The sequence below is a fragment of the Rattus rattus genome, chromosome 16, assembly GCF_011064425.1.
Source record: "Rattus rattus isolate New Zealand chromosome 16, Rrattus_CSIRO_v1, whole genome shotgun sequence".
Lineage (NCBI taxonomy): Eukaryota > Metazoa > Chordata > Mammalia > Rodentia > Muridae > Rattus > Rattus rattus.
In genome coordinates, this window is record NC_046169.1 from 331,152 (window position 1) to 356,833 (window position 25,682).

General features: G+C 42.7%; 1 protein-coding gene across 6 annotated transcripts in view; it reads left to right on the forward strand.

Annotated features, from left to right (window-relative positions):
* Pds5b (PDS5 cohesin associated factor B) overlaps positions 1-25,682 on the forward strand; it is a 131,645-nt gene that overhangs the window by 100,838 nt on the left and 5,125 nt on the right. Inside the window, exons 20-33 of one of the 6 annotated variants that reach the window (XM_032887088.1) lie at positions 1,211-1,334; positions 3,961-4,119; positions 5,014-5,082; positions 6,343-6,479; positions 8,673-8,796; positions 13,631-13,835; positions 15,677-15,791; positions 17,282-17,414; positions 17,726-17,845; positions 18,698-18,760; positions 19,424-19,569; positions 21,296-21,401; positions 24,378-24,814; positions 24,913-25,023. In XM_032887088.1, the coding sequence (XP_032742979.1) occupies positions 1,211-1,334; positions 3,961-4,119; positions 5,014-5,082; positions 6,343-6,479; positions 8,673-8,796; positions 13,631-13,835; positions 15,677-15,791; positions 17,282-17,414; positions 17,726-17,845; positions 18,698-18,760; positions 19,424-19,569; positions 21,296-21,401; positions 24,378-24,814; positions 24,913-25,023 (2,049 nt within the window). The remainder of the gene's footprint in view (positions 1-1,210; positions 1,335-3,960; positions 4,120-5,013; positions 5,083-6,342; positions 6,480-8,672; positions 8,797-13,630; positions 13,836-15,676; positions 15,792-17,281; positions 17,415-17,725; positions 17,846-18,697; positions 18,761-19,423; positions 19,570-21,295; positions 21,402-24,377; positions 24,815-24,912; positions 25,024-25,682) is intronic. The other 5 variants (XM_032887089.1, XM_032887090.1, XM_032887091.1 and 2 more) reach the window with 5 other exon arrangements.

Consider the following 25,682-nt stretch of genomic DNA (forward strand, 5'->3'; position numbering starts at 1 on the left):
TAAGACAAGACGAATTCATTGGTACTTTGGTAAAACTTTTTTTTCTTTTCGTTTTGCTCTGTTTGGGCATTTTTGTCGATGGATCTTTTGCTTGTGTGTTTTGGTTTTTGCTTGTGTCTGTGTGTATGTGTTGCCTGTTTGTTGAAGAGAAAGAAAAACCATAAAATTGGGTAGAAAGGACATGATCAAAATGCATTATGTAAGAAGAGAAGTAGTGTAGTATGATGGAGAGGAAGGTACGAGACATTAATACACAAAAGGTAAGAAGATTGCTCGAAAATGAGAACTAACGCACATGATAAGTATAAGAAGGAAGTTTTAAAAAGCTAAAATTTTATTTTTAAGAATAATAATCTTAAAGCCAAGTAGTACTAAAAGTACAGTAGAAAGGGAAGGAAATACACATGGAAAAGGAGAAGACATTACCAACAGTGGAAAACCAGGAACAAATGTAGATAAATGTCAGAGGCAGAAAATAGAAAGTCAAAAAACCTTTTAAAATATGGAGTAAAATATCATTAACAGTATAGTAAAGTAAGAAACAGAGAGGGGAAATTTCCCCATGTATGTTAGAATGGCTTCTTAGATTACACAAGTAGGGGATGTCTGCCAGAGCCATCCTGCTCACTGTAGTCATTTCCCTTTGCATGGGAGGGCCGTCTGTGGCTACACTGATAGTCTGTGGACTGAGCACACGGTCCCAAGTCACTGAGACTGGAGTCTGATCTTAGCTTGTTGGATCTGGTCCCTCTTTCCTGATGAATATAGGTTGAGTTGTTTACTTGAGAAGGACAATTTATCAATGACTCTACCACTGAAGAAAATGATGCCCCTTCCTTGGCAACCATTTCCTTACTGCCTGGAGCTGCTTGGATGGGTAGGGCCTTCTGAGAACCCGCTTTGCCCCGTGATGGAATGTTATCTTGTGTAGGTAGCCATGTCTGCTGTGGCTTGCTTCATGGGTGCATAGACATGATGTGTGGAGAAGATGTTGTTTGACAGAGTCCTCCCAGCACCCTCCCTCACTTACCCCTCTTCTGCAGTGCTCACTGAGCCTTGGGGAGGGCGATCAAGATGGCCTGTTACCAATTTCTGTATTGACTGTTCTCCTATATAAACAGAAGTTTCTCTGACCATGGTTGAGACAGTACTAATTTCAGGATATAAACATAAATTTTGCTTTTCTTTTCTTTTCTTTTTTTTTTTTAAGAGCCTTGCTTCCTGTCCTACATCACAAATCCAAAAAAGGACCACCTCGTCAGGCCAAGTACGCCATCCACTGCATTCACGCCATATTTTCCAGTAAAGAGACCCAGTTTGCACAGATATTTGAGGTAATGAAAAAATTTAATTTCTTACAAAATAAATTCTGACTTTGCAGAATATTGTCATTTGGAGATGTATGATATATTGTGTACTGTCAGGATGTGACTCAGTAAAATCAGCACCAGTGGTAGTTAAAATAGGAAAACTGGCCGTTCACAGCTTTACAACTACTTCAAGTTCAGAACTCAAACACGGCCTGATACTGTTTGACACTGCCCTATGTATTGTGTTTGGGGGATTTTTCACTGAGTGCTTATTGTATGTATTCATAATCAATGATAGTATTGCTCTGTCAGTTTACAAGGTTAACAGTTTGTAACTCAGTCCAGTTGGTAAGGTAAATAGGTTAGATCAGTGGCTAAGCTAACTGCTAATATAAAGTAGGTGTTTGTAGCGTCTCCTGTTGTCCCTCTGCATGTTACATAGCTTTCACCTTGGACAGTGTCTTATTGTAGACTATGAGAATAGCCTCTGTGTTATTATTAAAACAAACTAGCAGAAAAGTCCATAAAAATGGTTGTTATAATATTTACATCTTTGAATGGAAGTCAAAGCAGTTTGGAGATCACACTAAACCTCCTACCATAAATATTCTGACATTTTATCTCTGAGGTACAAACTTTTATTGTTATTTTATTATTTTTATGTATCACATTAAAATATCTAGTAAGTTATACCCTGCATCTTTATGTGTCAAGTATTTTATTTGAATTTCTGAGCACTTGCTCATGTCTATTTTTATTTTTAAAGATGACTTTATTAGGATATTTTTGTTTTTATTGATTAATTTTTTTTTCATTTTTCTTTTTTCTTTTTTTTTTTTTTGAGCTGGGGACTGAACTCTGGGCTTTTCGCTTGCTTGGCAAGCGCTCTACCACTCAGCTAAATTCCCAACCCCTTGATTAATTTTTTAATGATAGTCATTTTGAGAATAATGTTGATATAACTTGGCATGGTGATTTTTCGCTGTGGTACTCTTGCCGTAATGTGGCAGGCTTGCTGGCCTTCGAGAACATAGTTCTTAGTGATCGTTAGCTTTCTTGCAGTTGCTAGTATTCCATGATCTGGCCATTTATTTTTTCTTATTCCAAAAATAATTGTATTAATATATTATTGGAAATTATCAAATAACAATAACAAAGTAAGTAGAAATATTTATGCAACCTGGTTTTTGTTTTTAGTGTGAGCAGCAGAGTAGCACCTAGGAATAAACACAGTGGAAGTATTGAGGGAAATGACCAGGAATAGCAGAAGCTCAACTCACCTTGCTTTCAGTGAAAGCTCATGTTGCTCTAGTATGTCAGGAAAGCATAGTTTATGCTGTCATCTGTGTTAGTGTTGGAACATAGAACCCACATTTGCTTTCTGTGAATGTGTTGCTGTGTGTTTGTACTTGGTGCATGCCTTTGTGTGTGTGTTTACATGCGTCCTGCTTGTAGAGACATGGCATGTCATCCTCAACTGCTTGGCAACGTTGCTTTTGAAACAGGATCTTCTGCTGGACTTGGAGCTCATGCTCAGCTGGCCAGAGAGCCCCGGGCTCCTGTTGCCTCTGCTTCCCCAGCGCTGGGTCACACCGGTCCTCAGCCTGATTTATGCAGTGCTGACGCCCATACTCAGTCTTTATACTTGTGCATTAAGCGCTTGTCACCTGAACCTGCTTCCAAAGCCATCACATATTTTCATGAAAATGAAGCCTTGGTGTGTTAGCTAGGTGCCCTCCCCCATCCCAGGCGCTTGCTTACTTTGCACAGGTACCATGTTGTCAGTAATACACTTTTCCAGAGATTCCTCAGTTGATACACAAGTACGGACATAAAATATGCACACACTGTGTGTCTCCCTCCCTTAACACTGATGATGGCATATTTTAGTCATTCTCCCAATTCTCCTATTTTTAAACTTTAAAAACAATGTTCAGTTATCATTCTAAGTAAATTTGACATTCTTTAGTTGTTTCAAAATACTTATTAATGGTTTGATCTTAAATCATATGAAAAATAGTCGTTATGGGATTTAGTACTTGATGCTATAATGATTGAAGACACCCAAAGTTTAGTTAACTACACATAGGAAGAACTTGTTTTGCTACGGAAAATTCAAAAGGCTTAGGGACACTTTCTGATTGGTGGTTCTTTGTGTGCCTACTGGAGCCCTGCCCTCTGGACCTGAGTCAGGGAAGGGGAGAGAGCTGTGGAGAAGGCTTGGTGCTTACTCTGCCTCAGAGTGGGCAAGTGTGGCCTACCTCATCTTCATTCCCCTTCCATGACCAGATGGCACATGGCCTCCCTCGCAACTGCAGAGGAAGCTGCAGGGCAGAATCTGGCTGCTGCTTAGGAAGCAGGCGCAGGGTGGAGATTGATGAGCCCCGGTAGGCTTTGGCATTCAAACACATAGTCATCGATATATACTCCATAATAAGATTGATGCTGAAGTGTTTCCTTACCTGCTTCTGAAATAGGAGTTGGGCAAAACTGAAAAGGCTTAAATGTGATGTCCTCCAACTGTTGGTGAACTGTTGGTCTACACTCAAGCTTGCGTTGCACTTGCAATGTCTAGAATCGGTAGGTGAGGTGCACAAGCAGTGTTGTTGTGGTACGGAGGGTAAATATATTTCCTTTGCCTCACCTCCAGCCTCTGCATAAAAGCCTGGACCCCAGCAACCTGGAGCACCTGATCACCCCGCTGGTCACCATTGGTCACATCGCTCTGCTCGCGCCTGATCAGTTCGCTGCCCCACTCAAGTCCTTGGTAGCAACTTTCATTGTGAAGGACCTTCTCATGAACGATCGGGTGAGCTGTACTTAGACTCTTCCCGGCGTGTATTCCACAGTTTAGATTAAAGAGAGGTGCAGTGCCTAATGGTTGCTTTCATTTCAGGGCATTCGATCTGAAGTAGACCCTTTGGGAGGTAGAAAATAACACTCAGTTGAGGCTACTTCAGTTTCATGAAATTAAGTTATATAAGGACACAAGATTTTGATTAAGTGGGAGACTTTTTGGGAAGGAGACAAATACTATAGCCTGCCAGGTCTTGTAATCCTCCTGTCTCAGTCTTCTGAGTAGCTCATATATAGACTTGTACCACAAGGCCTGACTAAGATTTTTTAGAATATCTTTTGTCTTTTTTAAAACTGCGTTTCTTTGGGCTGGTGAGATAGCTGAGAGAGCACTTGCTACGCAGCCTGGAGAGCAGAGTGAGACAAGCACACGTAACAGTCAGGCACGTGGCTCGTGCTCGCAGTCCCAGAGCTGCCTACGTGGACGCGGGTAGACCCTGGAGTTTGCTGTCCAGCCGGCCCAGCTAAATGAGTGAGCCTCACTTCCCGTAGAGGGTAGACACTGAAGATGACACAGTTCACACACAGCTGCACGCTAACTTGTTAGTGTCAGGGTTTTAGCCTTGTCTTTGCTTAGCAGCCTAAGTAATTGAGTCATCAACCTCTTAGAACGGTCTGCAAACAGACTCTGTAGTAAACGTCAGTCGTAGCCCACACCTGCAGACGAAGTCCAATGTTCCAGCCGGTACTGCTGGGACTACTTCTTTCAGGGACATTTCCTAAGTGGGGTTAGTGAATCATAAATACTGAATGTTGTTATTAAGGTATACATTTTGTTTGTTCAGTAAATCTTAGTTGGCCGTGAGAATTCGTGCTTCTTAGTTTAATGTTTTCATCTTTTGCGTAGCTTCCAGGAAAAAAGACAACTAAGCTTTGGGTTCCTGATGAAGAAGTCTCCCCTGAGACAATGGTCAAAGTGAGTGCTACGCGTACATCTGTCTATGAAGTAATAAACGAGGGTGGCTGTTAAAGTGGAGTGCGAGAGTCTGGGGCAGTGGTGTGCAGCCCAGGGCTTGTGAAAAGCAGCGTGTAAGCTAGGCTGAGGGGGAACGACTCGAAAGCTGCTTCTAGATGTCTGCTTCTTCGAAATTGGCCTTTTAATGACAAGTGAATGCTGCTCTTCTCCGCGATGTACTCTTGTTTAGTTGTAATGCTAGTCCAGGTTTCAGAATGAGCTTTTCCTTGATAGTTTATTAAAAAATGTTTAATAGTTCTTGAATTTGGGTTACATATAAGGAATTACTTGTCACTGAAGTACAGAGCATTGATTTGTTACACTCATGTGGTATGTGCCAACTTCATTTCGGTGTGTTTGTCAATATTTGAAGATTAGGAGCAAATATATAGAATGTTGACATTTTTTCCTTAGAGTTCCTACCTGCCTTCTGGGCTCTCTCCCACGCTGTGTGCCCCGCTCTCCTTCTCATAGTATGTATTCATTATACTCCATATGCTCGGTTACGGTTGCATAGTGTACAGCCTCCGATCCTGGAGTCTGCACTCATAGAGCAGCCCTTTGCTCCTGGAGTCCATCACAGGATGCTCCTGCTTGCACCTGGGTCTCGGCATCGTCTTAAGCAGCAGCCTCCTGTAGAGGCAGCACTAGATGGACGATCGCGAGGCCATTTACACTGAGTGTGTGCTCACCGGGCACTCAGGAAAGGAAGGTCTGGAATTAGCACGAGCCAGCATTGTTCATGCTCAGTTATTGCTGCCTGAGATGAATTACAAAACAAAAGCACAGTGTGTCAAAGCCTGTAATGAGTGCAGAAGTGCGCACGCGCTGTAGCAGCATAAAAATCTACAAAGACGATGTCCATCCTTAGGTAGAAAATGCTGACTACCGTGTGCAGTTGGGAACCTTTTGTGGTTATGAACGTTAGCATGATTCAATTCTAGGTCCTAAAGGATGGGGTACATGCTTGGGAAACATTAGAGTTAAGCAACCAAAGAACTCATCTTTAGTAAACAGGGTTTGGGTTTTGTTTTGTTTGTTTACATCATACCTGGAGGTTGAAACAACTCTAACCTAAAACACTGTGTTATCTTCCTGAATATAAAAAGAGTAATAATGTATTTTGTCTTATCTTAAGAAACATTTTTTTAGTTCTTACGGTTGATATGGAAATTGTTTAAACATAACAATGTTGTTTTGGTCAACTTGTCTTTTAAATAGATTCAGGCTATTAAGATGATGGTTCGCTGGCTGCTCGGAATGAAAAATAATCACAGTAAATCAGGAACCTCCACCCTCAGATTACTAACTACGATACTGCATAGTGACGGGGACTTGACAGAACAAGGGAAAATTAGGTATGGATTACTGTTTCCAGTCATTTGGGTTGTGTAGCATTTCAACCCTGCTGTAACTGTTGTATGTTAGAATTTCTTTTCCAAAAGATGATTAGTTTGTAGGTATTCATGTATTTTTATTGTAATATGGTTTTTCATGGTGGTTATGAGAAAATAGCAGTCAGGCGTCTGACAGTTGTGCTGTGTAGACACTGAGTATTTTAAAGGATGGGCTCCGGTTCTGTGTCACAGTTTGTGTACAGCAGTCAGTGCAGAGATCTCCAACTACTGTTGGAAGGTCATGCTAGTGTCTCAAGGGAAGAACAAGCTGTTGGATCTGTTTTTAGAATAAACAAAAAATGTATAAATGTTCTCAGTGCATGTCATTTAAAACACAACTTTTATTTGCATGATGAAACATAATTTAGTGCTTCTGGTTCATCTGTAAGTTCACATCTATGGACTCAACTACCTAGGGATCTGAAATAAGGCAGAAAGCGATTACTTCCTCTGTACTGAGAATGCAGAGACTTCCCTTACCCTTTCCTGCACCACGTAGCCTCGCCACTGTTGGTCATCTGAGGAATGAAGTGTGTGGGGAGATTGTTTGGAATCCATGCAAAAAATGACGTCATTTTTCTGTAAGGGACTGAAGCATTGATTTTGTTAGGGGTTAACTGACTGTACTATGATTGAAATTTAGATCCCGAAACTACATACTCCAGGCAGATTCAAACCCTGGCTCCTAGCGCTTTCTAGTTAGGTGACCTTTACCGAGTCACTTCAGCTTCTCAGTGTCCCACACTCCCATCGTGCCACTGTTACATGTTAGCTAACATGTTAGGATGCTCGACATGTTGATGGCATTACGTAGCAACAGGAACGTGGGTGACAGTAAGGATTCTTTTCTCAGCATTAGCTGAAGTGTGCGTGTGTTGTTAATGCTGTTAGAGGCACTGCTCAGCAGTCTAAGTTGGAGAAGAACTTTCCTTGTTAGTGCATCTAAGTGCTGTAATGAGACCACCTTTCCATCTTCATTCTCGTCTTCCAGCGCCCTCTCCCCTCCCCATCTGATAGTGCGGCCATCAGGGCTAGGACTTCAAATGCTAGGAAAATGCTATTAACACGGAGCCACCACCTCACCCCAGTCTGTCCTTTATTCATAGTGTCCCCCGTGCCTAGAATTTAACAGCACGTATTTCTTAAGTGAAGTAATAAAAATAAAACTTACCCTGTGCATTCTATAGACAGTTCACGTGCTTACCATTTTTAGTCTAATTTGTTGTTCTCCCTCAATAATTTAGACATGTCTATGTCTAGGAGTTGCATATCTGTAGGAAGCACACTGTGATTTAAGCTTCATACTGTATTTGAGATAAATTTGTACTGATCATCTCAGCCTGGCAGAGAAAATTTTCAGCATTAATACATCTTGCCTCAGTTTATTAACTCCTTTGCTTTTGTATGAATTCATTTATATTAATTATTATATTAATTATTCCTGACTATACTTTTGAAGCTGAGAACATTGGCAGACTACATTCAAATGCACATCTCCCGCTTAGCTGCTTTTATTGTGAGCTCTTTCACTTCTGTGTGCCTTCGGTGGTAATTTAGCTACTACACCCACTTCCTTTCCTCTTCCACGTTTACCTCAGTAGTTGTGAGAGACACGTTAGCAAGTAGAGACATTCATTGCCGATCCGTAAGTAAGCGCCACGTACTCAGAAATCTATACTTCTAGGCAAATCAACATACAGATAGATGTCTTCTAGTGCCACTTAAGTTAGGATGTATAGGATGAGAAAATTAACAGAATGGCTTTAGCGGTAGCTAACACCGACATATTTAAGGGGAAATGGCATGGGCTCACTCTGAGCTGTGTGTAGACTGATTGTCTCACTGCTGTGCCCTCATATGGACACAGGAAGTACAGCAGGCTCTTCCCCGACTCAGCCTCTTTATAAATCCACTAGCCCCATTCCTGAGGGCTCTGTCTGCTTGACCTCCTCACCTTCCAGAAAGCCATCCCTTGGAATGACTTCTTGGCTTGGGGTTTCAGAGCACACATTCTGAGGAGATGAACAATGTTCACCGTAGGGCTTTCTGCTTTCTTCTTACAGAGGATTATTTTATACTAGATGTATGAAGTTAGGAATACTTTTCTCCAGACAGGTTGAAGTCTTGCTTACATTGTTTCTGCTTCTCTCTCAGTAAACCGGACATGTCCCGCCTGAGACTTGCTGCTGGGAGTGCTATTGTGAAGCTGGCACAGGAGCCCTGTTACCACGAGATCATCACACTGGAGCAGTACCAGCTGTGCGCACTGGCCATCAATGTAAGGACCGTGGCCAGCAGGGATGCCCTTGGCCTTTAGAAAGGAAATTGCTCGGCACCATCAAAGCCTTGAATGTTTGTTTTCTTTCATAAGAAACACTGCAGAGGTCTAAAACTGACATACAGCACAGTGTGTGTGAGTAAGTCGTGCTGGTCTGTAAACCTCCTGTAAGCACTTACAGAGCGTTGGGCTGGCTGAACCATTGCTCCACAAGGACGTATAGGGCACCGACTTAAGACACCAGTCACCAGCTTCCATCAACGGCTCAGCGCTCAGCCTTGTGTTCTGTGTCTGCTTAGGAACACCGTCTGTATATGCGTAGCTCTGATTAACACCGACTGGGCCATGGCTCTAGTACTCATTCCTCAGTGCACCTTCACTGCAGCTGCTCCTCTCTCTGGAAGCTTGTGCTTATCACTTGTTGGGATCCATTTAAATGTCAGTCACCAACAGGAGCAGTGCTAGGTAACGTAGACCAAGAAGATGAAGGCCAGGCTTCTCCCTAGGGGTGAACACAACAGCTCCTCCTGGGCTTCGTGCCGTGCATCTGTTCACTAATGGCTATCATTGCTGCAGGTGTTGATTTCAGAATTACAAATTCCTAAATATGGAATATGATGAGGAGAGCAACTGCTCACAACATTTTATAAAGCTATGTTCTTGGGTTTTTCTTTTTTAAGACATGGGGTAGACAGTGAAACTGTGTAAACACATACCGACCTAAAGGCGTGCTTCAAGCTTGTCTCCTGGTACATTTTTCTGCTCGTTGCAGAAGCCTTGACTCTCAGAGCTCCCCTGTGGTGTGCAGTCACTGTCCTCTGCTGTGCGCATCTGGGACTCTCACTGAGACCGTGGGAGACCTTGTCTGTTAATGGATAGATCTCCTTAACCACAGTTCTCATCATGTTAGTCTCCTGGTCACCACATTTAAGAGCAAAAGAACCATAGGTGTTTGAAAGAAAAACAACACTTTTTATAACCTGATTGCTAAGCCCCTCTGTTGTTTGGATTTAAACACACACTTTAACATCTGTCCAGTAGAGTACCTACAGCAGCAGTTCTCAATCTGTGGGTCACAACCCCCTTGGGGGTCACATGAGACCATTGGAAAACACAGATATTTACATTACAACTCCTAAGAATAGCAAAATTACAGTTACAAAGTAGCAGTGAAAATAGTTTTATGGCTGCCGTCACCACAGCATTGGGACCGTCCGTATTCAAGGGTCGAGGCTCTAGGAAATGTCGAGAACCCTTGCTCTGGAGTCACCTACTTCAGTCCGGGAAACTGATCACTCTGTCTACTCCTCTGGCTTTGTCTCCTCCTCCAATCTCCAGATATCTGCATTTAACCCTGTGTGGCAGTGAGGGTTCAGATGCGATCTTTCCCACAAGATATCACATGACTTAACATGGCGCCGGCCTCCTCTTAGAAAATAAAAACTTTCTCTCAACTCTCAGGATTACTAGTGGATTCTTGCCCATCACCTTGGCTCGCCATCTGTTGTTGTAAAAATATAAAAATAAAAGAAGTATTAGTTGTCTTTTACCCTGCTGGGTCTACACCTCTGTGCCCCAAGATATCTGCTAGATATCTTGGCGGAAACACATCCTAGCCGCACACTTTCTTACACTCAAACCCTCACATAAAAGACCACACGACACAATAATCTTAGATCCAATTAGTAAGATATAATTGCCCACTTAAACATACAAAGCCCGGTACCATCCATTCCTTAGGAACATTGATAACAACCTGTAAATACACAGAACAGATTCTTAACATCACCTGCCATGGCTTCTCCCCTCTCTCCCGTCTCCTCCTCTTCCTTCAAACTTCTCCTTCCTTCGCCCATCCTTCCTTCTCCTCCAATGACAGGCCTCCTTCTATCCTGTATCCCCCCCCCCCCTCACCTGTACTTTTACAAATTCAATGGAGAGGTGGTTCTGGTGAAGTCACCTGATTCCTGAGTAGTGACAGGGCAGCTGTCCTTGGGGCAGTGGAATTAGCATCAAAATACAGATAACTCCAGGGCAAACCACAACAACTGCTCTGGTTTTCTTTGCGGGATCCCTGGGATTTTGTCTTTGCTTCGTACAGGGCTCTCAGCCTCGTGCTTTCACCCTTTGTACTTGAGACTTGTTTTTGTTCTTGAGTTGAAGCTCTTTAAAAGTGGAATTGTTGTATAATGAGCAGACTGTAAGTGTGGAAGAGTAGAGATTGAATAATATGACAGCACATTTAATACGTGCTTATGTACTCTGTTATTCTGAGCTCTATTCGTTCTAGGTCCTAGGAATACAAAGCTGAATGAATCAGGGCTGCAGTCCCTGAAAGCTAACAGCTTCTCAGAACAGAGAACACAGAAAGTGTTCAGCGAGGGACACAGACTGACCCAACTGCTTCTGAGGTGCTCCACGAATTTTTAAGGATAGTTTGTGCTCAGAGGTCTTAGTCTAGTGAAGTCAGAAATCAAGTTCATAGTAGGGATGAGCTCAGCTCTGACAAAGGGGGTCTAAAAACTTTGTGATTTTTTTTCTTATATTTAGCTAATTATTTTTATAACCATAGCCATGTGTATCAAGTGTTCGCCTTCATGAGAGCTTCTTTTTGGTGAGACTATATTGCTATTCCTTATTTAAGATTTTTATGTTAGGGTACCCATCTTCTTAAAGCTTGTGAAAACCTAATTGAAACTCTTGACACGCCCCCAACATTCACAGTGTGGCCTTTCTGGAGTTAATTGTTAGCTCCGTGTCTGAGGCGATCGCTCTCCAGCACTAACAACTGAATGAAGGCTCTTGGTTCTGAAGTGGTTTTGCAGGCTGGCTTCATAACAAGTGTGCACTGGGCTTTTAAATGCTTAACTGTTAACAGGGCAAAACCATTGTGAAGGGCTGTGTCTTAGGAGTGTGTGTAGGAAGGTGGGAGGATGGGATGTCTGAGCTAATAGCATTTAAAGAATGGTCTACTCACTGACGAATATGTTTATAGTAAGTTGACTTTGGTACAAAGTTTTAAATTGGCCTTTTCATAGTAAATTGGTTATTTTACTGACAGATGTATATATTTGATTCTCATTAACTCATAAAGGGTAATTTTATTGAGTGTGTCAGTAGAAGGACTGATTTTCTCTGGACACTTGAAAGTTTTCTTAAAAGTAGTAGGAGTGCTGCAGTTGAATGAAAGGGAGTACATCCAATGAGAGCGTTAAAGGTGAGCATGTGATACAGCTCCACTCTGACTGCATTAACTAGGCGCAGCGGTTCCTGCCCGGAATCTCAGCATTGAGGAGGCTATGGCGTAGAGCAGTGTGCCCCTGGGTCAAGAAAACTAAAAACAAATCCTGGGGCTGGCAAGATGGCTCACCCATCAGGAGTACTGACTGCTTTTCTAGACGACCTGTCTATGTTTGGTTCCCAGCACCCACATGGTGCTTCACAGCTGTCTGGACCTCCAGTTCCAGGGGTTCTTACAACCTCTTTTGGCCTCCACGGGCACAAGTACCCACATGTACACATTACAAACCTTTCTGCAAAACATGCATACATATAAAAATAAGACTTTGAAAGAACAAAGCCCAGGAAACACCCAGTGCTAGGGTAGAGCCCAGTTCGTGTAGAGCTCTAGTCTGACAGTGTTTAGGATGCTAGGTCTAATCCCTGCATTGCAAAGAAATGGTGAAGGTAAGTGCAGGACATGTATATGACTTCGCCAGGCACTCCAGACAGAAGCAGTGATGTACTCGTGCAGTCAAAGAGAACACACAAGTTGAGAGGGTGTAATCATGAAGGTGTCTGTGTGTCAGAGACATGGACTGTAGCTGTTGCCTTTAGCTTAGAAAAAAATTCCCAATCCACTGTGCTAGTCTCTGATATGAGGGTGCACAGAGACATTGTTCCTGTCCGAGGAGCCAGCAAATGAACAAGACAGACATCTAAACCACTTTACAACTGTGGTAAAAGATGTGCAGAGCGCTCAGAGCTTAGACTAGTGTAGGACACAGGTTATGCTGCTTCGGAGCACATGGAAGAGTTTGCTAGAGAAGTGGTTGGGTGAAGCAAGTCATAAAGTAACAAGGCACAGGGTAACTAGTAACTTGCTTTCCTCCACAATTAAAAAAGTAGTTTGAGTTTTCTGGAAATGATTAGAAACTTTTACCTCAACAGTTAAGCATTCTAATCTGAATAGTTCTTTAAAAGTGATAAAAGGAAAGTGCATTTATTGGACAGGTTTTACATATATATAAAATCTCCCTCCTCAGAGTCCCTCCCCTCATCCACCTGCCCTCTCTTCTGAGACAGCGCTGCCCTCAGGCACCCCCACCCCACTCCCCACCACCCTACAAGTGGGTGCTGCACCAAGTCTCTGGAGGATGAGGCAGGACAAAGCAGCCTTCTGCTACATGTTTGCCAGGAGCCTCGGTCCAGCCTGTGTATTGAAAATCTTTCTACTAAATGAAAAGCTACCAATGAGATCATGTTTCCACCGTATTCCATTTGTGTTTGGAAGTTCTAGGGATCACCCCAACATTTTGGCTGAGAGGCCAGTGCTGTGCTGAGCTATATGCCCAGCCCCTAACTTTATTAGTAGTATTTTAACCGTACTCAGCTTGGGAGTGGTGTACTAGTTTCATGTTTTAAGAGTATCTTTAATGTTGTCTGACACACATAACTGGCGGTTACTAGGTTCGGTTCAGTACCATCACCTTGAGGTGGAGTTGCAGCCGCTGTTCTGCAGATGGATTCAGGAGTTGCAGATCCACTTGGTCATGTTGGAGGGTAATACTTCTTACTGCTGGAGCCAACACCTGGAATCATTTTATCTTCACAGGATGAGTGCTATCAAGTCAGGCAGGTGTTTGCTCAGAAACTTCACAAAGGCCTCTCCCGCTTACGGCTCCCACTAGAGTACATGGCCATCTGTGCTCTCTGTGCCAAAGACCCGGTGAAAGAGCGGAGAGCGCATGCCAGGCAGTGCCTGGTGAAGAACATCACTGTGAGGAGGGAGTACCTGAAGCAGCACGCGGCCGTTAGTGGTGAGTGCACGGTTGGTGAAGAGGCCTCACAGCTCCTGTCAGTTGTACTCTTAGGGAGTAAACACACTCCTGTCATTTATTCCTGTGTACACTTCTGTCTTCCAATAGCCGCTTTTCACTTCTTGTATTGAAAAATCTATGTAAATGCGTGAGTGTCCAAGTCTCATTGTCTTTTGTAAATGGCTAAATGAACAGAGACAATCTGACACTGGAGGTGTCTGTCGTGGGTCTTTGTTCTGAAGTGTAGCTAACATTCATGTGGGTTGTATGTGCCTGCTTTCCCTGGCTCCCTTTGACTCCCAAGGTATGCTGCTTCACTTGTGGTGACCTGTCACCCTCCCAGTCCCCCAAGTTGTTGGATCAGAAGCGTTCTCTGTGTGTGTCTTCCTCTATTCAGCACAAGTCCCATGAGATCTCCCAGATGTCGTGGGTGTCTCTGCCGCTCCTAGCACTTGAGTGGGAGTGTCACAGACACTCTGTGATGCCCACTGTGCTGTACCACACTGCTGTGTGTTACCCTTCTGGAACAGACAGTCTGTCCCTCCCTCCCTTCTTGGTCGAAATGCCTGTAGGTTCTCAAGTGCTCACAGTGCCCTTGAAACACCAATGGCTATTCGTGTTTTGTGCTCAGCTCATGTTTAAACTTCCCACTGTACATACCTGTGGTTTGTGTGCAGGGTTACTTGAAGTTTTGGGCAACTTGGCTCTTCCTACTGTGTTCTCAGCTCGGGAAATTACTTTCTCTTCTCGACCTAGCTGGGAAGTACAGTGTACCACATTGAGTCATTGAGGATTCGCATGAGCATCAGTTGGCCACTGCCGTCTGTTTCCCTTTCTCCTCACCTGGGAACAAGGCTATGTAGTCACATTGTGCCTCTGCCTCTGCAGGTTACTTAATCCACGCCTTAGTGCGCTTGTGTGTAGTTGCTGTAATCATCCTCTCCCTGTGGTTGTTAATGTGTTGGAAGATGGTGTGCCTAAAGCACTTGGCATATAATGAACGGCCCGGAGAGTCACCAGTCATACTAGCTATTTCAGGTCCTTTCTCCACATCTTCCATCTCGTTATTCTTTAGTGGGTGACTTACATGGTCACATATATTTTTATGTTACATAGATACAAAGAAGTAAGCACTCTATAAGTATGTGACATAATTTAGCTTAAATATTACTATAATTTGAAATTGCTGTTTTTTTTCTCTCACGTTTGCTTCTTCATAACCATTTATTTACACAGAAGCTCTTCAAAGACAAACTGGTGCTTATTGGCATACATTATGCTCCTGATTGAACATCTGACTAAAGTGGAAATAGGAGACCAAATCCAGGTCTTTTGCATACCGTTTCCTGAATATAGTTTGCTGCGTGCCTTTCTGACCTCTGTCTGCCGTACAATTTGCTATTCTGGGCAATAGATAAAAGTACTTGGATTTCAACTGAGAGTTATTTGTATTTACACTGTCGGAGGAGCTCTGTTAGTTTGGATAGTCCTTTTGTTACAAACTGACCATTATGTCTGTTCTCATGCCCACTCTGAGAGCTTGCCAGAGAATATCAACACAGTCCTTGCGGCATAAGAAAGAGTGGATCTATGGATCTTACCTGTCAGTCTTGAAAACTGCATCATATTTGCCCTTGCTGACCAGCACCTAGTGCTGGCTGCCTAGGCAGTGTAAACTGCTCCCCGCCTCTTACACAGGGTGTCTGAGTGTGCTCTTCATGCTGTGGTAAATCACTGGGGTGTAGGAAGTCTACAGAAGAGTGTGTAATTTGATCTTTCTAACCTGGATGTTTTTGTTTGCTTTTTTTCTTCCTTTTTTTGTTTTGTTTTTTGTTTTTCAGAAAAATTATTGTCTCTTCTCCCAGAGTATGTTGTTCCGTATACAATTCACCTTTTGGCACATGACCCCGACTATGTCAAAGTGCAGGATATTGAACAACTTAAAGATGTGAAAGAGTAAGACTTTTCTCATCCCACTTTCTTGTTTCCTGAAATTGTTTGTACTTCCTTACCGCTGACAATGAGATAGTAAATTTAGTTTTAATTAAAGTTGTTGTATGTTTCACTTTGCTAAGATTCTTTTTTAGTATCTCGTCTGTTTTGTTTTTTCATCTCTGTACGTTAGATTTCTTGCCCAATTTCCAAAATGTGACTTAAACTACTAAACTTTAGTTCTGTTTCTCTGCAGCTATGACGTTATTTTTCTACTGAGGTAACCCACTCAAACTTTCTCTGCAGTTCTCATCTTTTATTTCCCACTAAAATGTAGGTGTTCACGTGAGGTGACTTGGTAATGTTCTCACTCGGGTAGAAAGCGCATGTGTCTCTGTAACGACAGAAGAGTTTCGTCACAATGGGCCACACTCACAGCCAGGGGTATTCTAGTTCTGACTCCATTGCTGTTCTCTAAAGACACGGTCTTGTGTGGGACAGAGATGGGAATGGCATGGTACCGAGAGACACTTTGAGACCAGCATAATTCCTAGAATAAGAAATTGAGGTGGTCCCTATTTCCGTTGTTATAAAAGGTAACTATTAAGATTTTGAGTCAGTTAATTTAGAATACTGTTGATATACCAGTAAGAGAAAATGATGGTTTGTGTCTTGATTCATGGAGATAATTAGTTATTTGAAATCTTGCAGGAAAATAAAATTTAACTTACCATGGCAAGGGGAAAATCCATTATCCCTTTTATTTGCCATAATATCTGTTGTTAGAATCCGATCTCTAGAATCAGTTCTGTGTCAGAGTGGATCTCAGTAATGAAAGGCTCTGGCTGCTTTTCTCTGCTGAGAGCACGCACTTGAGAGTTTGCCTTTCTTGACTCCCTGGTTTTTTCATTCTGTGGAGCACAACCTGAGCCATTGCATTTTCTTCTGGAATAGTCTCTTGCTTCCTGTTTCTTATTCCTGTTGTCTTATTCCTTTCTATAGCAGCTGTATCCTATGCCTTTCTTACAGGGCAGAGTGGTTAAGGTCTTCCCTCAGCAAGCGAAGCCTGTGAGGTGTTAGTTACCATGCCTTTTGTCCTCAGGTTAACTGCTGCTAACCTCTGGCTTGGGCGCTGTGCTCTTTTGAAGATGTCCTCTCAGGACACCTCAGTTGCCCCCTTGCATTGTTTTATGGCCGGTCTTTTTACTTGTCACAGAATGAAGTTTGAATTGTTTTGTTCTTCCCATCTTGTGTTTCCTTTTCACCTTTCTCATGCAGAAATTTGCTGAGAATCTGAGCTTCTCTGCATGTTTGGCCTGCTGTCCATGTGTGTCACTAGGCCTGCTGTCCATGTGTGTAACGAGGGCTTCTCCCGCTGTTCATTTTGACCTATAGCTGCTTCTGTTAAATGTCTTCCTCTGCTGGAATCAGAATCTAGATATTAATATTGAGAATCATTGAATCAGTATTTAACAAGATTTTTCCGGGTGTCTTCTTTGTTCTTGTGTTCTTAGATGCCTTTGGTTTGTTCTGGAGATATTGATGGCTAAAAATGAAAACAACAGCCATGCGTTTATCAGAAAGATGGTAGAAAATATTAAACAGACAAAAGATGCTCAAGGACCAGATGATACAAAAATGAATGAAGTATGTAATTCATGATAAGTAATTTTGATGTCATACTGATTTAAATGTTTTAAATACTTTCATGTTTTATAAACATTTTTCTATTACAGATAATTGAGATTGCTGGTGCAGAATTATTATACCAAAACTAGTGTTGATTTAGTAGTAATTCTAATACTGAATCACACTGATCTTGTGGTACTCATATAAGCCACGATATTTATCTAGAAGTTTTCTTTCATTAGTTTACTCTTAGCCTAAATCCATGCTCTAGAATTACACCTGAGTCTAAGATGCCAGTCTTAATAACTAACTAAAAACTACCATTGCAGAAATTGTACACCGTGTGTGATGTAGCCATGAACATCATCATGTCAAAGAGCACCACGTACAGTCTGGAGTCCCCAAAAGACCCAGTGTTGCCTGCTCGGTTTTTCACCCAGCCTGACAAGGTAATTCCTTTGAATTTGTTAGTCGGAGTTGACATGGAGTGTGTGCTCGGCACTGGGCTGTGGGAAGATAAGTCAGTAGTAAGAGCTGCTCAAACCGCAGGAAAGGGTACCAGGCTCAGAAAGGTGACTGTGGACCAGATGTGGACCAGAGTGGAGGCTTGGAAGGGTTAGACACTGATTAGGAAGATCCAGAGTTTGTTTCAAAGTCTAAAGCTGTGCTAAGAGCACAAGCAAAGTTTACCCAGACATTTTGAATTAATGGCCTTTGATTCAGAATGAGAGTCAGAAGGCTGCTGTAGCGTCTGAACCTGCAAGCCCTTGATCAGGTGGTGTGGAAAACAGAGCATGGACACTGGGATAGGCCCAAAGCTCTGAGAGCCATACAAGGAGAGTCATAAGCCATACCCTATACAATGTCGCATACGCAGCTCGTCCCTGAGCTCATTGAATAACAATGTGGAAGGCATCATCATCATCATCTCTGTGTTGAGAACAGTCTACCATTTACAGTCTTGGCAGCACATCTAGATTAACATGACCTCGTGGGTTTACCTAGTTATTAAAGGGCTTGTCTCTTTTTTACACAACTCGCTTTGATATGAGCAGCATAGCAAGGGTCTGTGTGGCTTCCTCTCTTGAGTGCTGTGCAGGGATGGGCGCTGTCTGGCACATTGATATGGGAATTGCTATGAGGTTAGTCTATTAGAACCACTGCCTGAATTTCATGTTTGAACTAATTAGTTTAAATAAATATGAACTTAAAAGTAAAAGCTCTTGTGTACTCGGTTGGCTTTTTGTTTCCCACAGGAGCTATTCTAGAGCCCACTGACTGCTTTTTCTCTTTGCTTACAGAATTTTAGTAACACCAAAAATTACCTGCCTCCAGAAATGAAATCATTTTTCACTCCTGGAAAAGTATGTTTTGAGAATTGTTTTAGTATTTATGTGCTAGTTAATTTTAGTGTAATTATTGACCTAATTATGTTATTTTAATTCTTTAAGAATTTTTATGTCTCAAGGTAGAAAATATATAATTAGCTATTTTCCATTTGTGGGCTTAAAATTAATTGTGCTTATGTAGATGCCAGCTAAGATGTGCTTTAAAAAACCTTACAGCAAAGCCATGAAGACCTTTACCCTTTAGACTTGTTATACCAACTTAGATAACAATCTTTAAAAAGAGGTCTTACATCCTTCCATAGCAAGGCTCCGTTTTCATGACGGGTCTGTGTTCCATTTCTTGTCAATCTGTGAAGATCTTTTCCTCCAAATAATGGAAACTCAACTGCTGAGCTGTATCTGGGGATTTGCTCTTTGTCTGTTCTGAAACTGAGCTGGGCAGCCCAGACTGGCTTTGAGTTTGCAGTACCCTGGCGTCCTACGTGCTGGAATTACAGGCATGCGTGGTTACAAGTTTTTAAGTTATGCAAGTGATACTCAACTTACTGTCTTTTTTGCTTAGGGATAGAGAATCTTTTATGATTTGTGTGTAAATACATCGAAGTTGTTGCTAGGAAGTCTTGATATAGTTCTTTTAATGTTAACCGAATAGGAAGAGTTATGCATTTCTCATTTCAGCCTAAAACAGCCAATGTCCTCGGAGCAGTTAATAAGCCGCTTTCATCGGCAGGCAAACAGTCTCAGACCAAATCCTCACGGATGGAAACCGTGAGCAACGCGAGCAGCAGCTCAAACCCAAGCTCTCCTGGAAGAATAAAGGGGAGGCAAGTGCACTCAGGAGAGGCCAAGTTTATACGTGGTTCTCAGGGCTGTGAGAGCTAAAGTAATACAAATAGACGTAGCGATGACAGTGAGCAGACATGATACATGACACTTGGCTTTCCTTACAAGTGTACTGGACGAGTCTCTGCTAGTGCTCACAGTAACTATTCGACCTCATGGTTTACCAGCCATGCAGTCAGCAGTTCACTTACAGCTCATTCACACAATGGAATCCCTGAATCCTTATAAAGAGTGCGGTCAGGACTGGAAAGATGCCTCATGGTTAAGAGCACTGGCCACTCCTCCAGAGGAGCCAGGTTTGGTTCCCAGGAGCGCACAGCTATCTCCTCTAACATGAGTTTCGGGGTTTCTGACACGCTTTCTGGCCTCTTCAAGCATTGCATACATGTGGTGTCTAGACATTACATGCAAACAAAACTCATACATGGAGCTCAGGGGCCAGAGAGCTGGCTCACTGTATAATGTCCCTGCTGCCAAGCGGACAGCCTGAGCTTGATCCCTGGGACTCACATGGCAGAAGGGAAAGACAACTTTTCTGGATGTCCTCTGGCCTCTGCATGTGTGTCAGTGCTTGAGTGAATGTGTACCGGACAGTAAATGAAACGTGGGGGTTCTGGGTTTGGTTTTGGGTCATTTTTAACCAATGAGATCTCTGCTCCCATGGGAGTGCCCGAGTGAGGTCGGTTGTGTGGAGTGCAGGGTGGGGTGCCTTTACTGGGAAATAGTTGATAAACATGCTGGGTCGGGAACACATACAGCATCTTAATAGGGTTCATAAAGCTTAACGTGAGTGTGTATTTTTTTTTTTTTTTTTTTGGTTCTTTTTTTTGGAGCTGGGGACCGAACCCAGGGCCTTGCGCTTCCTAGGCAAGCGCTCTACCACTGAGCCAAATCCCCAACCCGAGTGTGTATTTTATACTGTTGGAAATGGTTTGACTTTTTTTAGTATGTATATGTATAAACTTAGTTTTAAAAGTAGTTTAGCAAGGATTTTTTTTTTTAACTTGTAAAAGGCATCCTCTTGTTGACTAGCACTTGAGATGTACGAGTTCAATAGTATGTAAACAGATGTGTTAGTTTTGAGACAAGGTCTCTCTCTATATGGCTATTCTAGAACTTGCCATATAGACCAGACTGATCTTGAGCTCACAGAAGTCTCCCTGCTTCTGCCTCCTGAGGTTCTGAGATGGAAGACATAAGTCGTTGTTTCGAAAGATAAGTGGGCAAGGATGCTGCAGCAGACAGAGCTCTCTAAGGGGGAGAGCACGTGTGGTCACCCCATGCCTCGAGCCTCCACGAGCTGATCTCAGCCCCGCACAGGCTTACAGACAAGGATAATCGCACACAATCAGTGTTTATGTTGTAAAAGGAGGAAGAAGTTACTGCTTGAAGAAGAATTAAAGATGAAATGGAAGGACGGGCAGGGCAGGGCAAAGTGCACTTAGGCCAGCTCGATACACTAACAACAGGCTTTAATTTCCATGCTCTGCCCCAAAGTGAAATCTAGTTTTGAAAATGTCGTACGGTAAAATGGATTCATTTTTTATTTCCTTCATTTATTAAATGGGCTACATCGCTTACTGATTTGGTGCAAGATATGATGGAAAAAGTTCTTGCTTTTGAAGTTAGAAAGCTATACAGTGTAACAATAGAACATTTTGAAGGTTATTTGATTGTAGAAATAACTCCGTGTGTCTCTATTCAAAGGCTGGATAGCACTGAAATGGACCACAGTGAGAATGAAGATTACACGATGTCTTCACCCTTGCCAGGGAAGAAAAGTGACAAGAGAGAAGACTCTGACCTTGTAAGGGTGAGATGCCTGGGTGGCTGCGATGCTCCTAACTGTAACTGCTTTAGTCTCTTTGCTTTCAGACTGGTAGTTATGGTTGCTGTTGAACTTGTCACGCTAGTCACTTCCGTGGCTTTAGTTTCCAACTCAGTGTTAGAGTTTATTGTGAGTTTATGTGTTACTGTCTTCAGGTAAATAATTTTAATTCTTTGTCTTTAGATTCAGACATGTCATTTCCATACTCAGAATTGTTTGCTTTCCTTTTTCTTTTTTATGCAATACTTTTGACCTGGCCTTAGGAAGGGAGAATGGAATGTGGGTGCCAAAGCCTCCTTCCTCCTGTGATGATGTCCCTTTCAGGTTTTAAATATTAACAGAAATAGCTTCTATGGTAGCTATCATTCACAAATTTGGTGAAGATTCACTGAGATACAGGTTTCATATTCCAGTACAGCCCAGTGGGTTTGCTAACTGGGTCTGTTTGGACTCCCCAGTTGAGCTCAGAACGATTCTTGAGTGACTGACGGGGCTTTCAGAACCCGTTTCCTTATCTGTGAACTGGATAGTTGGGCTCGCCAGCCTAACGATAATGAGTTATTATTCATTAACTGAATAAACGTGTCAGCCCACATGAGCAGTCGATGCTGTCCCATTATTGCAATGATTCATGCCTTTGAGCAGTAGCCACCATAGAGTAAATGTGGCGGACTCTGAGAAACAGATGAGAATTTTCAATAAAATAATTACCATTGCTCTCTTTGGGATCTTACTTGCCCTTTCTGTTTCCCATTGGCATTTTTCAGTTATTTTCAGGTTTCTTCAGTTTATTGAGCTAGTACAGTTACTGTTCTTTCCATTTTATAATTAACCTTTTTACTAAATCCTCATTAGTCAATTAGCTGGTGCCCAGTGTGCTGGAGAGATGGCTCAGCCATTGACAGCCCTTGGTTGTTTTTCTGAGGACCCAGGTTTGATTCTTAGCAAAGTCCTCTTGTGACCTCCACAGGCGCCAGACGTGTGGTGCACAGATAACACATGCAGACAAAACACTCACACACACTTGGAAAGGCTCTACACACGAAGCATTAGAGATTGATAACTTAGAAAAATGGAGACTCAATAACAGAAAGAGGTTCTATTGCTAGGTTTTTAGAAGAGAAGCTTGAAGTTAGTAAAAATATCTGTATTTTTTAGTTCTGCTTAATCAAGAAAACGCTTTATTGTTGTACTCCTACTTAACATGGAATAATTGACAAGTTCATGATTTTCTCTATGTAACAGAAACAAACGTGTTTGAGGACAGGCTTGGCTTTATAGTAAGTTCAAGGCTAGCCTGGATGCTGTACATAGGGAGGCTGTGGCCAAGGAACAAACAAAACAGCAGCAACAACAAATCCAAGCACACACAGTCTGCATGTCGTGTGTGTGTGTGTGTGTGTGTGTGTGTGTGTGTGTGTGTGTGTGTGTGTTAGTGTTTAGTGTTAGTGTGTTTGTGTATAGTTTGTGTCTGGTGATTTTGCTACATCTGTGATACAGAGAGACAGGGTGGGCACACAGTCTCAGACAGAACTTTAAGCAGAATCTAAGGAAGTAGCAGAGAGCGCTTGTGTGGGAAATCTTAAAACCAAGAGACGTGGAAGACTGTTCTGTAGTCTTCTGTGAGGGGAACAAACCAAGTTGAACTGGTAATAGTTTTCTTCCAAGTGAATATGTAGTAAAATTTTAGTGATGTTTTTCCAATGTGGAAAGAGAAGTAGACATTCCAACACGACAGCATAGCTAGTCCAGTCCACAGGACAGGGTTCTAGTCAGTGAGGTAGTGTGGCTGCCGCAGGCTCCAGAGACTCTTTCTTAGGGTAGGAAGAGGATCTAATCTTAGCAAATTAAGTTCTTAGAGGAAGAAAAAGATGAAGAGAAACAGGACCTCTACTCTGAGGACTCCTCCTTCATGAGTTGCCTCCACCAAATTATCCCCCAAAGGCCTTGTCTCCAATAGCACCACACTGGGATGCGGGGTTTTCAACAGCTGAGGGACACATTTAGTCCCTACTGAAAAGTGAAATAGAGGTCGGATATATTCCAAAGAGTAGGTTTCCCAGAAAGTGACCTAGACCAAAGAAATAACACCAAGAACACAATTGGGCAGTTCACAGAAAGTGCCACACCTTTTCTTCCTCCCTCCCTCCCTCCCTCCCCTACTTCCCTGCCTCCCTCATCTTTCATCCTTTCTTCCTTCCTTTCCTTTCTTTAGTGGAATTTATTTATATTTTTGAGGCAGTCTTAAGTCTCAGTCTGGCTTTGAACTCCGTATATAAGAAGATAACATTGAGGCTCCAATGTCTGCCCACTCCCACCCCACCTTGGCGCACTGGCGTCATTGCTGAGCCACACCGTGCCTGATGTTATGCAATGTGCATTGCAGGCAAACACTTTCACCAGCCCACAAGTTTTTTTAAATAAAACGTCCGTCTGCCAGATCTGCCCCCCCCCCCTCTCTATCTCTCTCTATCTCCAGGTGAATAGACAGTGGGAATTTTTAAAATTAAATTTTAGTAACTGGCCAGGTTAAGTGGCCCATGTTTGTCCTCCCAGCTACTCCGAACTCAACTTGGGAGGGGAGTTCGATGCTAGTCTGACAGCATCATGAAGCCTTCTTCATTCTACAAATCAAATCAGTAAACAGTAAACGGCTGTGGTGGCCCTGTATTTAAGAGCTGTCTGGGGTTGGGGATTTAACTTAGTGGTAGAGCGCTTGCCTAGCAAGCGCAAGGCCCTGGGTTCTGTCCCCAGCTCCGAAAAAAAGAAAAAAGAAAAAGAGCTGTCACAGGTTTTAGCAGTTGTCAGTGCTCAGAATGCTAATGGTTTTATTTGTTTGTTTGTCATGTTGGAGCTTGAACCCAGGGCCTGCACATGGTATTGCCACCAAATCACACCCTGAGCCTAGCAATTTCATTTTTCAAAATTTAATTTTAAAAATTGTGATCCTCCTCCCCCCAGTCTGAGTTGGAGAAGCCTAGAAGTCGGAAAAAAGCATCTGTCACAGACCCAGAAGAGAAATTAGGTATGGATGACCTTAGTAAGCTGGTCCAAGAACAGAAACCTAAAGGCAGTCAGCGGGGCCGGAAAAGAGGCCATGCGGCTTCGGAATCAGAGGAGCAGCAGTGGCCTGAGGAGAAGAGGCACAAAGAGGAGCTCCTGGGAAATGAGGACGAGCAGAACAGCCCCCCGAAGAAGGGCAAGAGAGGCAGGCCACCAAAGCCTCTCGGGGGGACATCGAAGGAAGAGCCAGTGGTGAAAACATCCAAGAAGGGAAACAAGAAGAAGCCTGCACCTCCTGTAGTAGACGAAGATGAAGAAGAGGAAAGACAAATGGGAAACACAGAACAGAAGTCAAAGAGCAAACAGCAGCGCACGTCCAAGAGGGCTCAGCAGAGGTGAGTGTGTGCAGGCCTAGGCCAGACTGTGACTGTGACTGTGCCTGCCGTAATGCAGTCTTAATTTGATGCTATCCACATTTGGGTCTTCCTCAAAGCAGAGCAGAATCTCCTGAGACTAGTGCAGTTGAATCCACACAGTCCACACCACAGAAAGGACGGGGAAGACCATCAAAAACGCCATCACCATCACAACCCAAAAAAAATATGTAAGTTGTAAATAATATTAAATTTCAAACCAATTTCAAATTATTTTGCAAACTTTATAAGTTTATAAGCATATTTATTGCTGTATTTAAATTCCAAATATTTTGTCCAATTATTATTCAACTGTAAGATATTTTTATAAACTTATCTAGGGAATTAACAGCCCAATTAATATTTGTACATTTTTATAGGTCTAGAGAAGTCTTTATAAATGAATGCCAAATAGTTATGTAGTCTTATGGTGTACACGTGCTATTTTCCAGTAGTCACTATGCCTCAGCCAGCTTTCCTCATAGCTGCAGGCTACAGTTCCTCTCAGTCATTCCCCTAGTGAACTTTTGGCACTGGCATCTTTGCGTCCTTATGCTTACTTATGCAAATGCACTAACAGGAGAGACGGAGCTTTGAGTCTGCCCAAGTCACCAGCACAGCACAAGCACCAGCACTGCGAGCTGCACAGCAGACAGGGGCGTCTCCCGTTAGAAAGTACAGCCAGAGCATCATGTCCTGTTAGTCAGAAATGCCGTCTTCTCCTACGCATGCTCACTGTGTAGCTGTAACCAGTACTTGGCTTTCAAAACGTTAGTGCAGAGTTGGCACCAAAATAGGAGGTCGTCGTTGGGTACCTTTAAAATCAAGTATAATTACATCATCTTGGTAA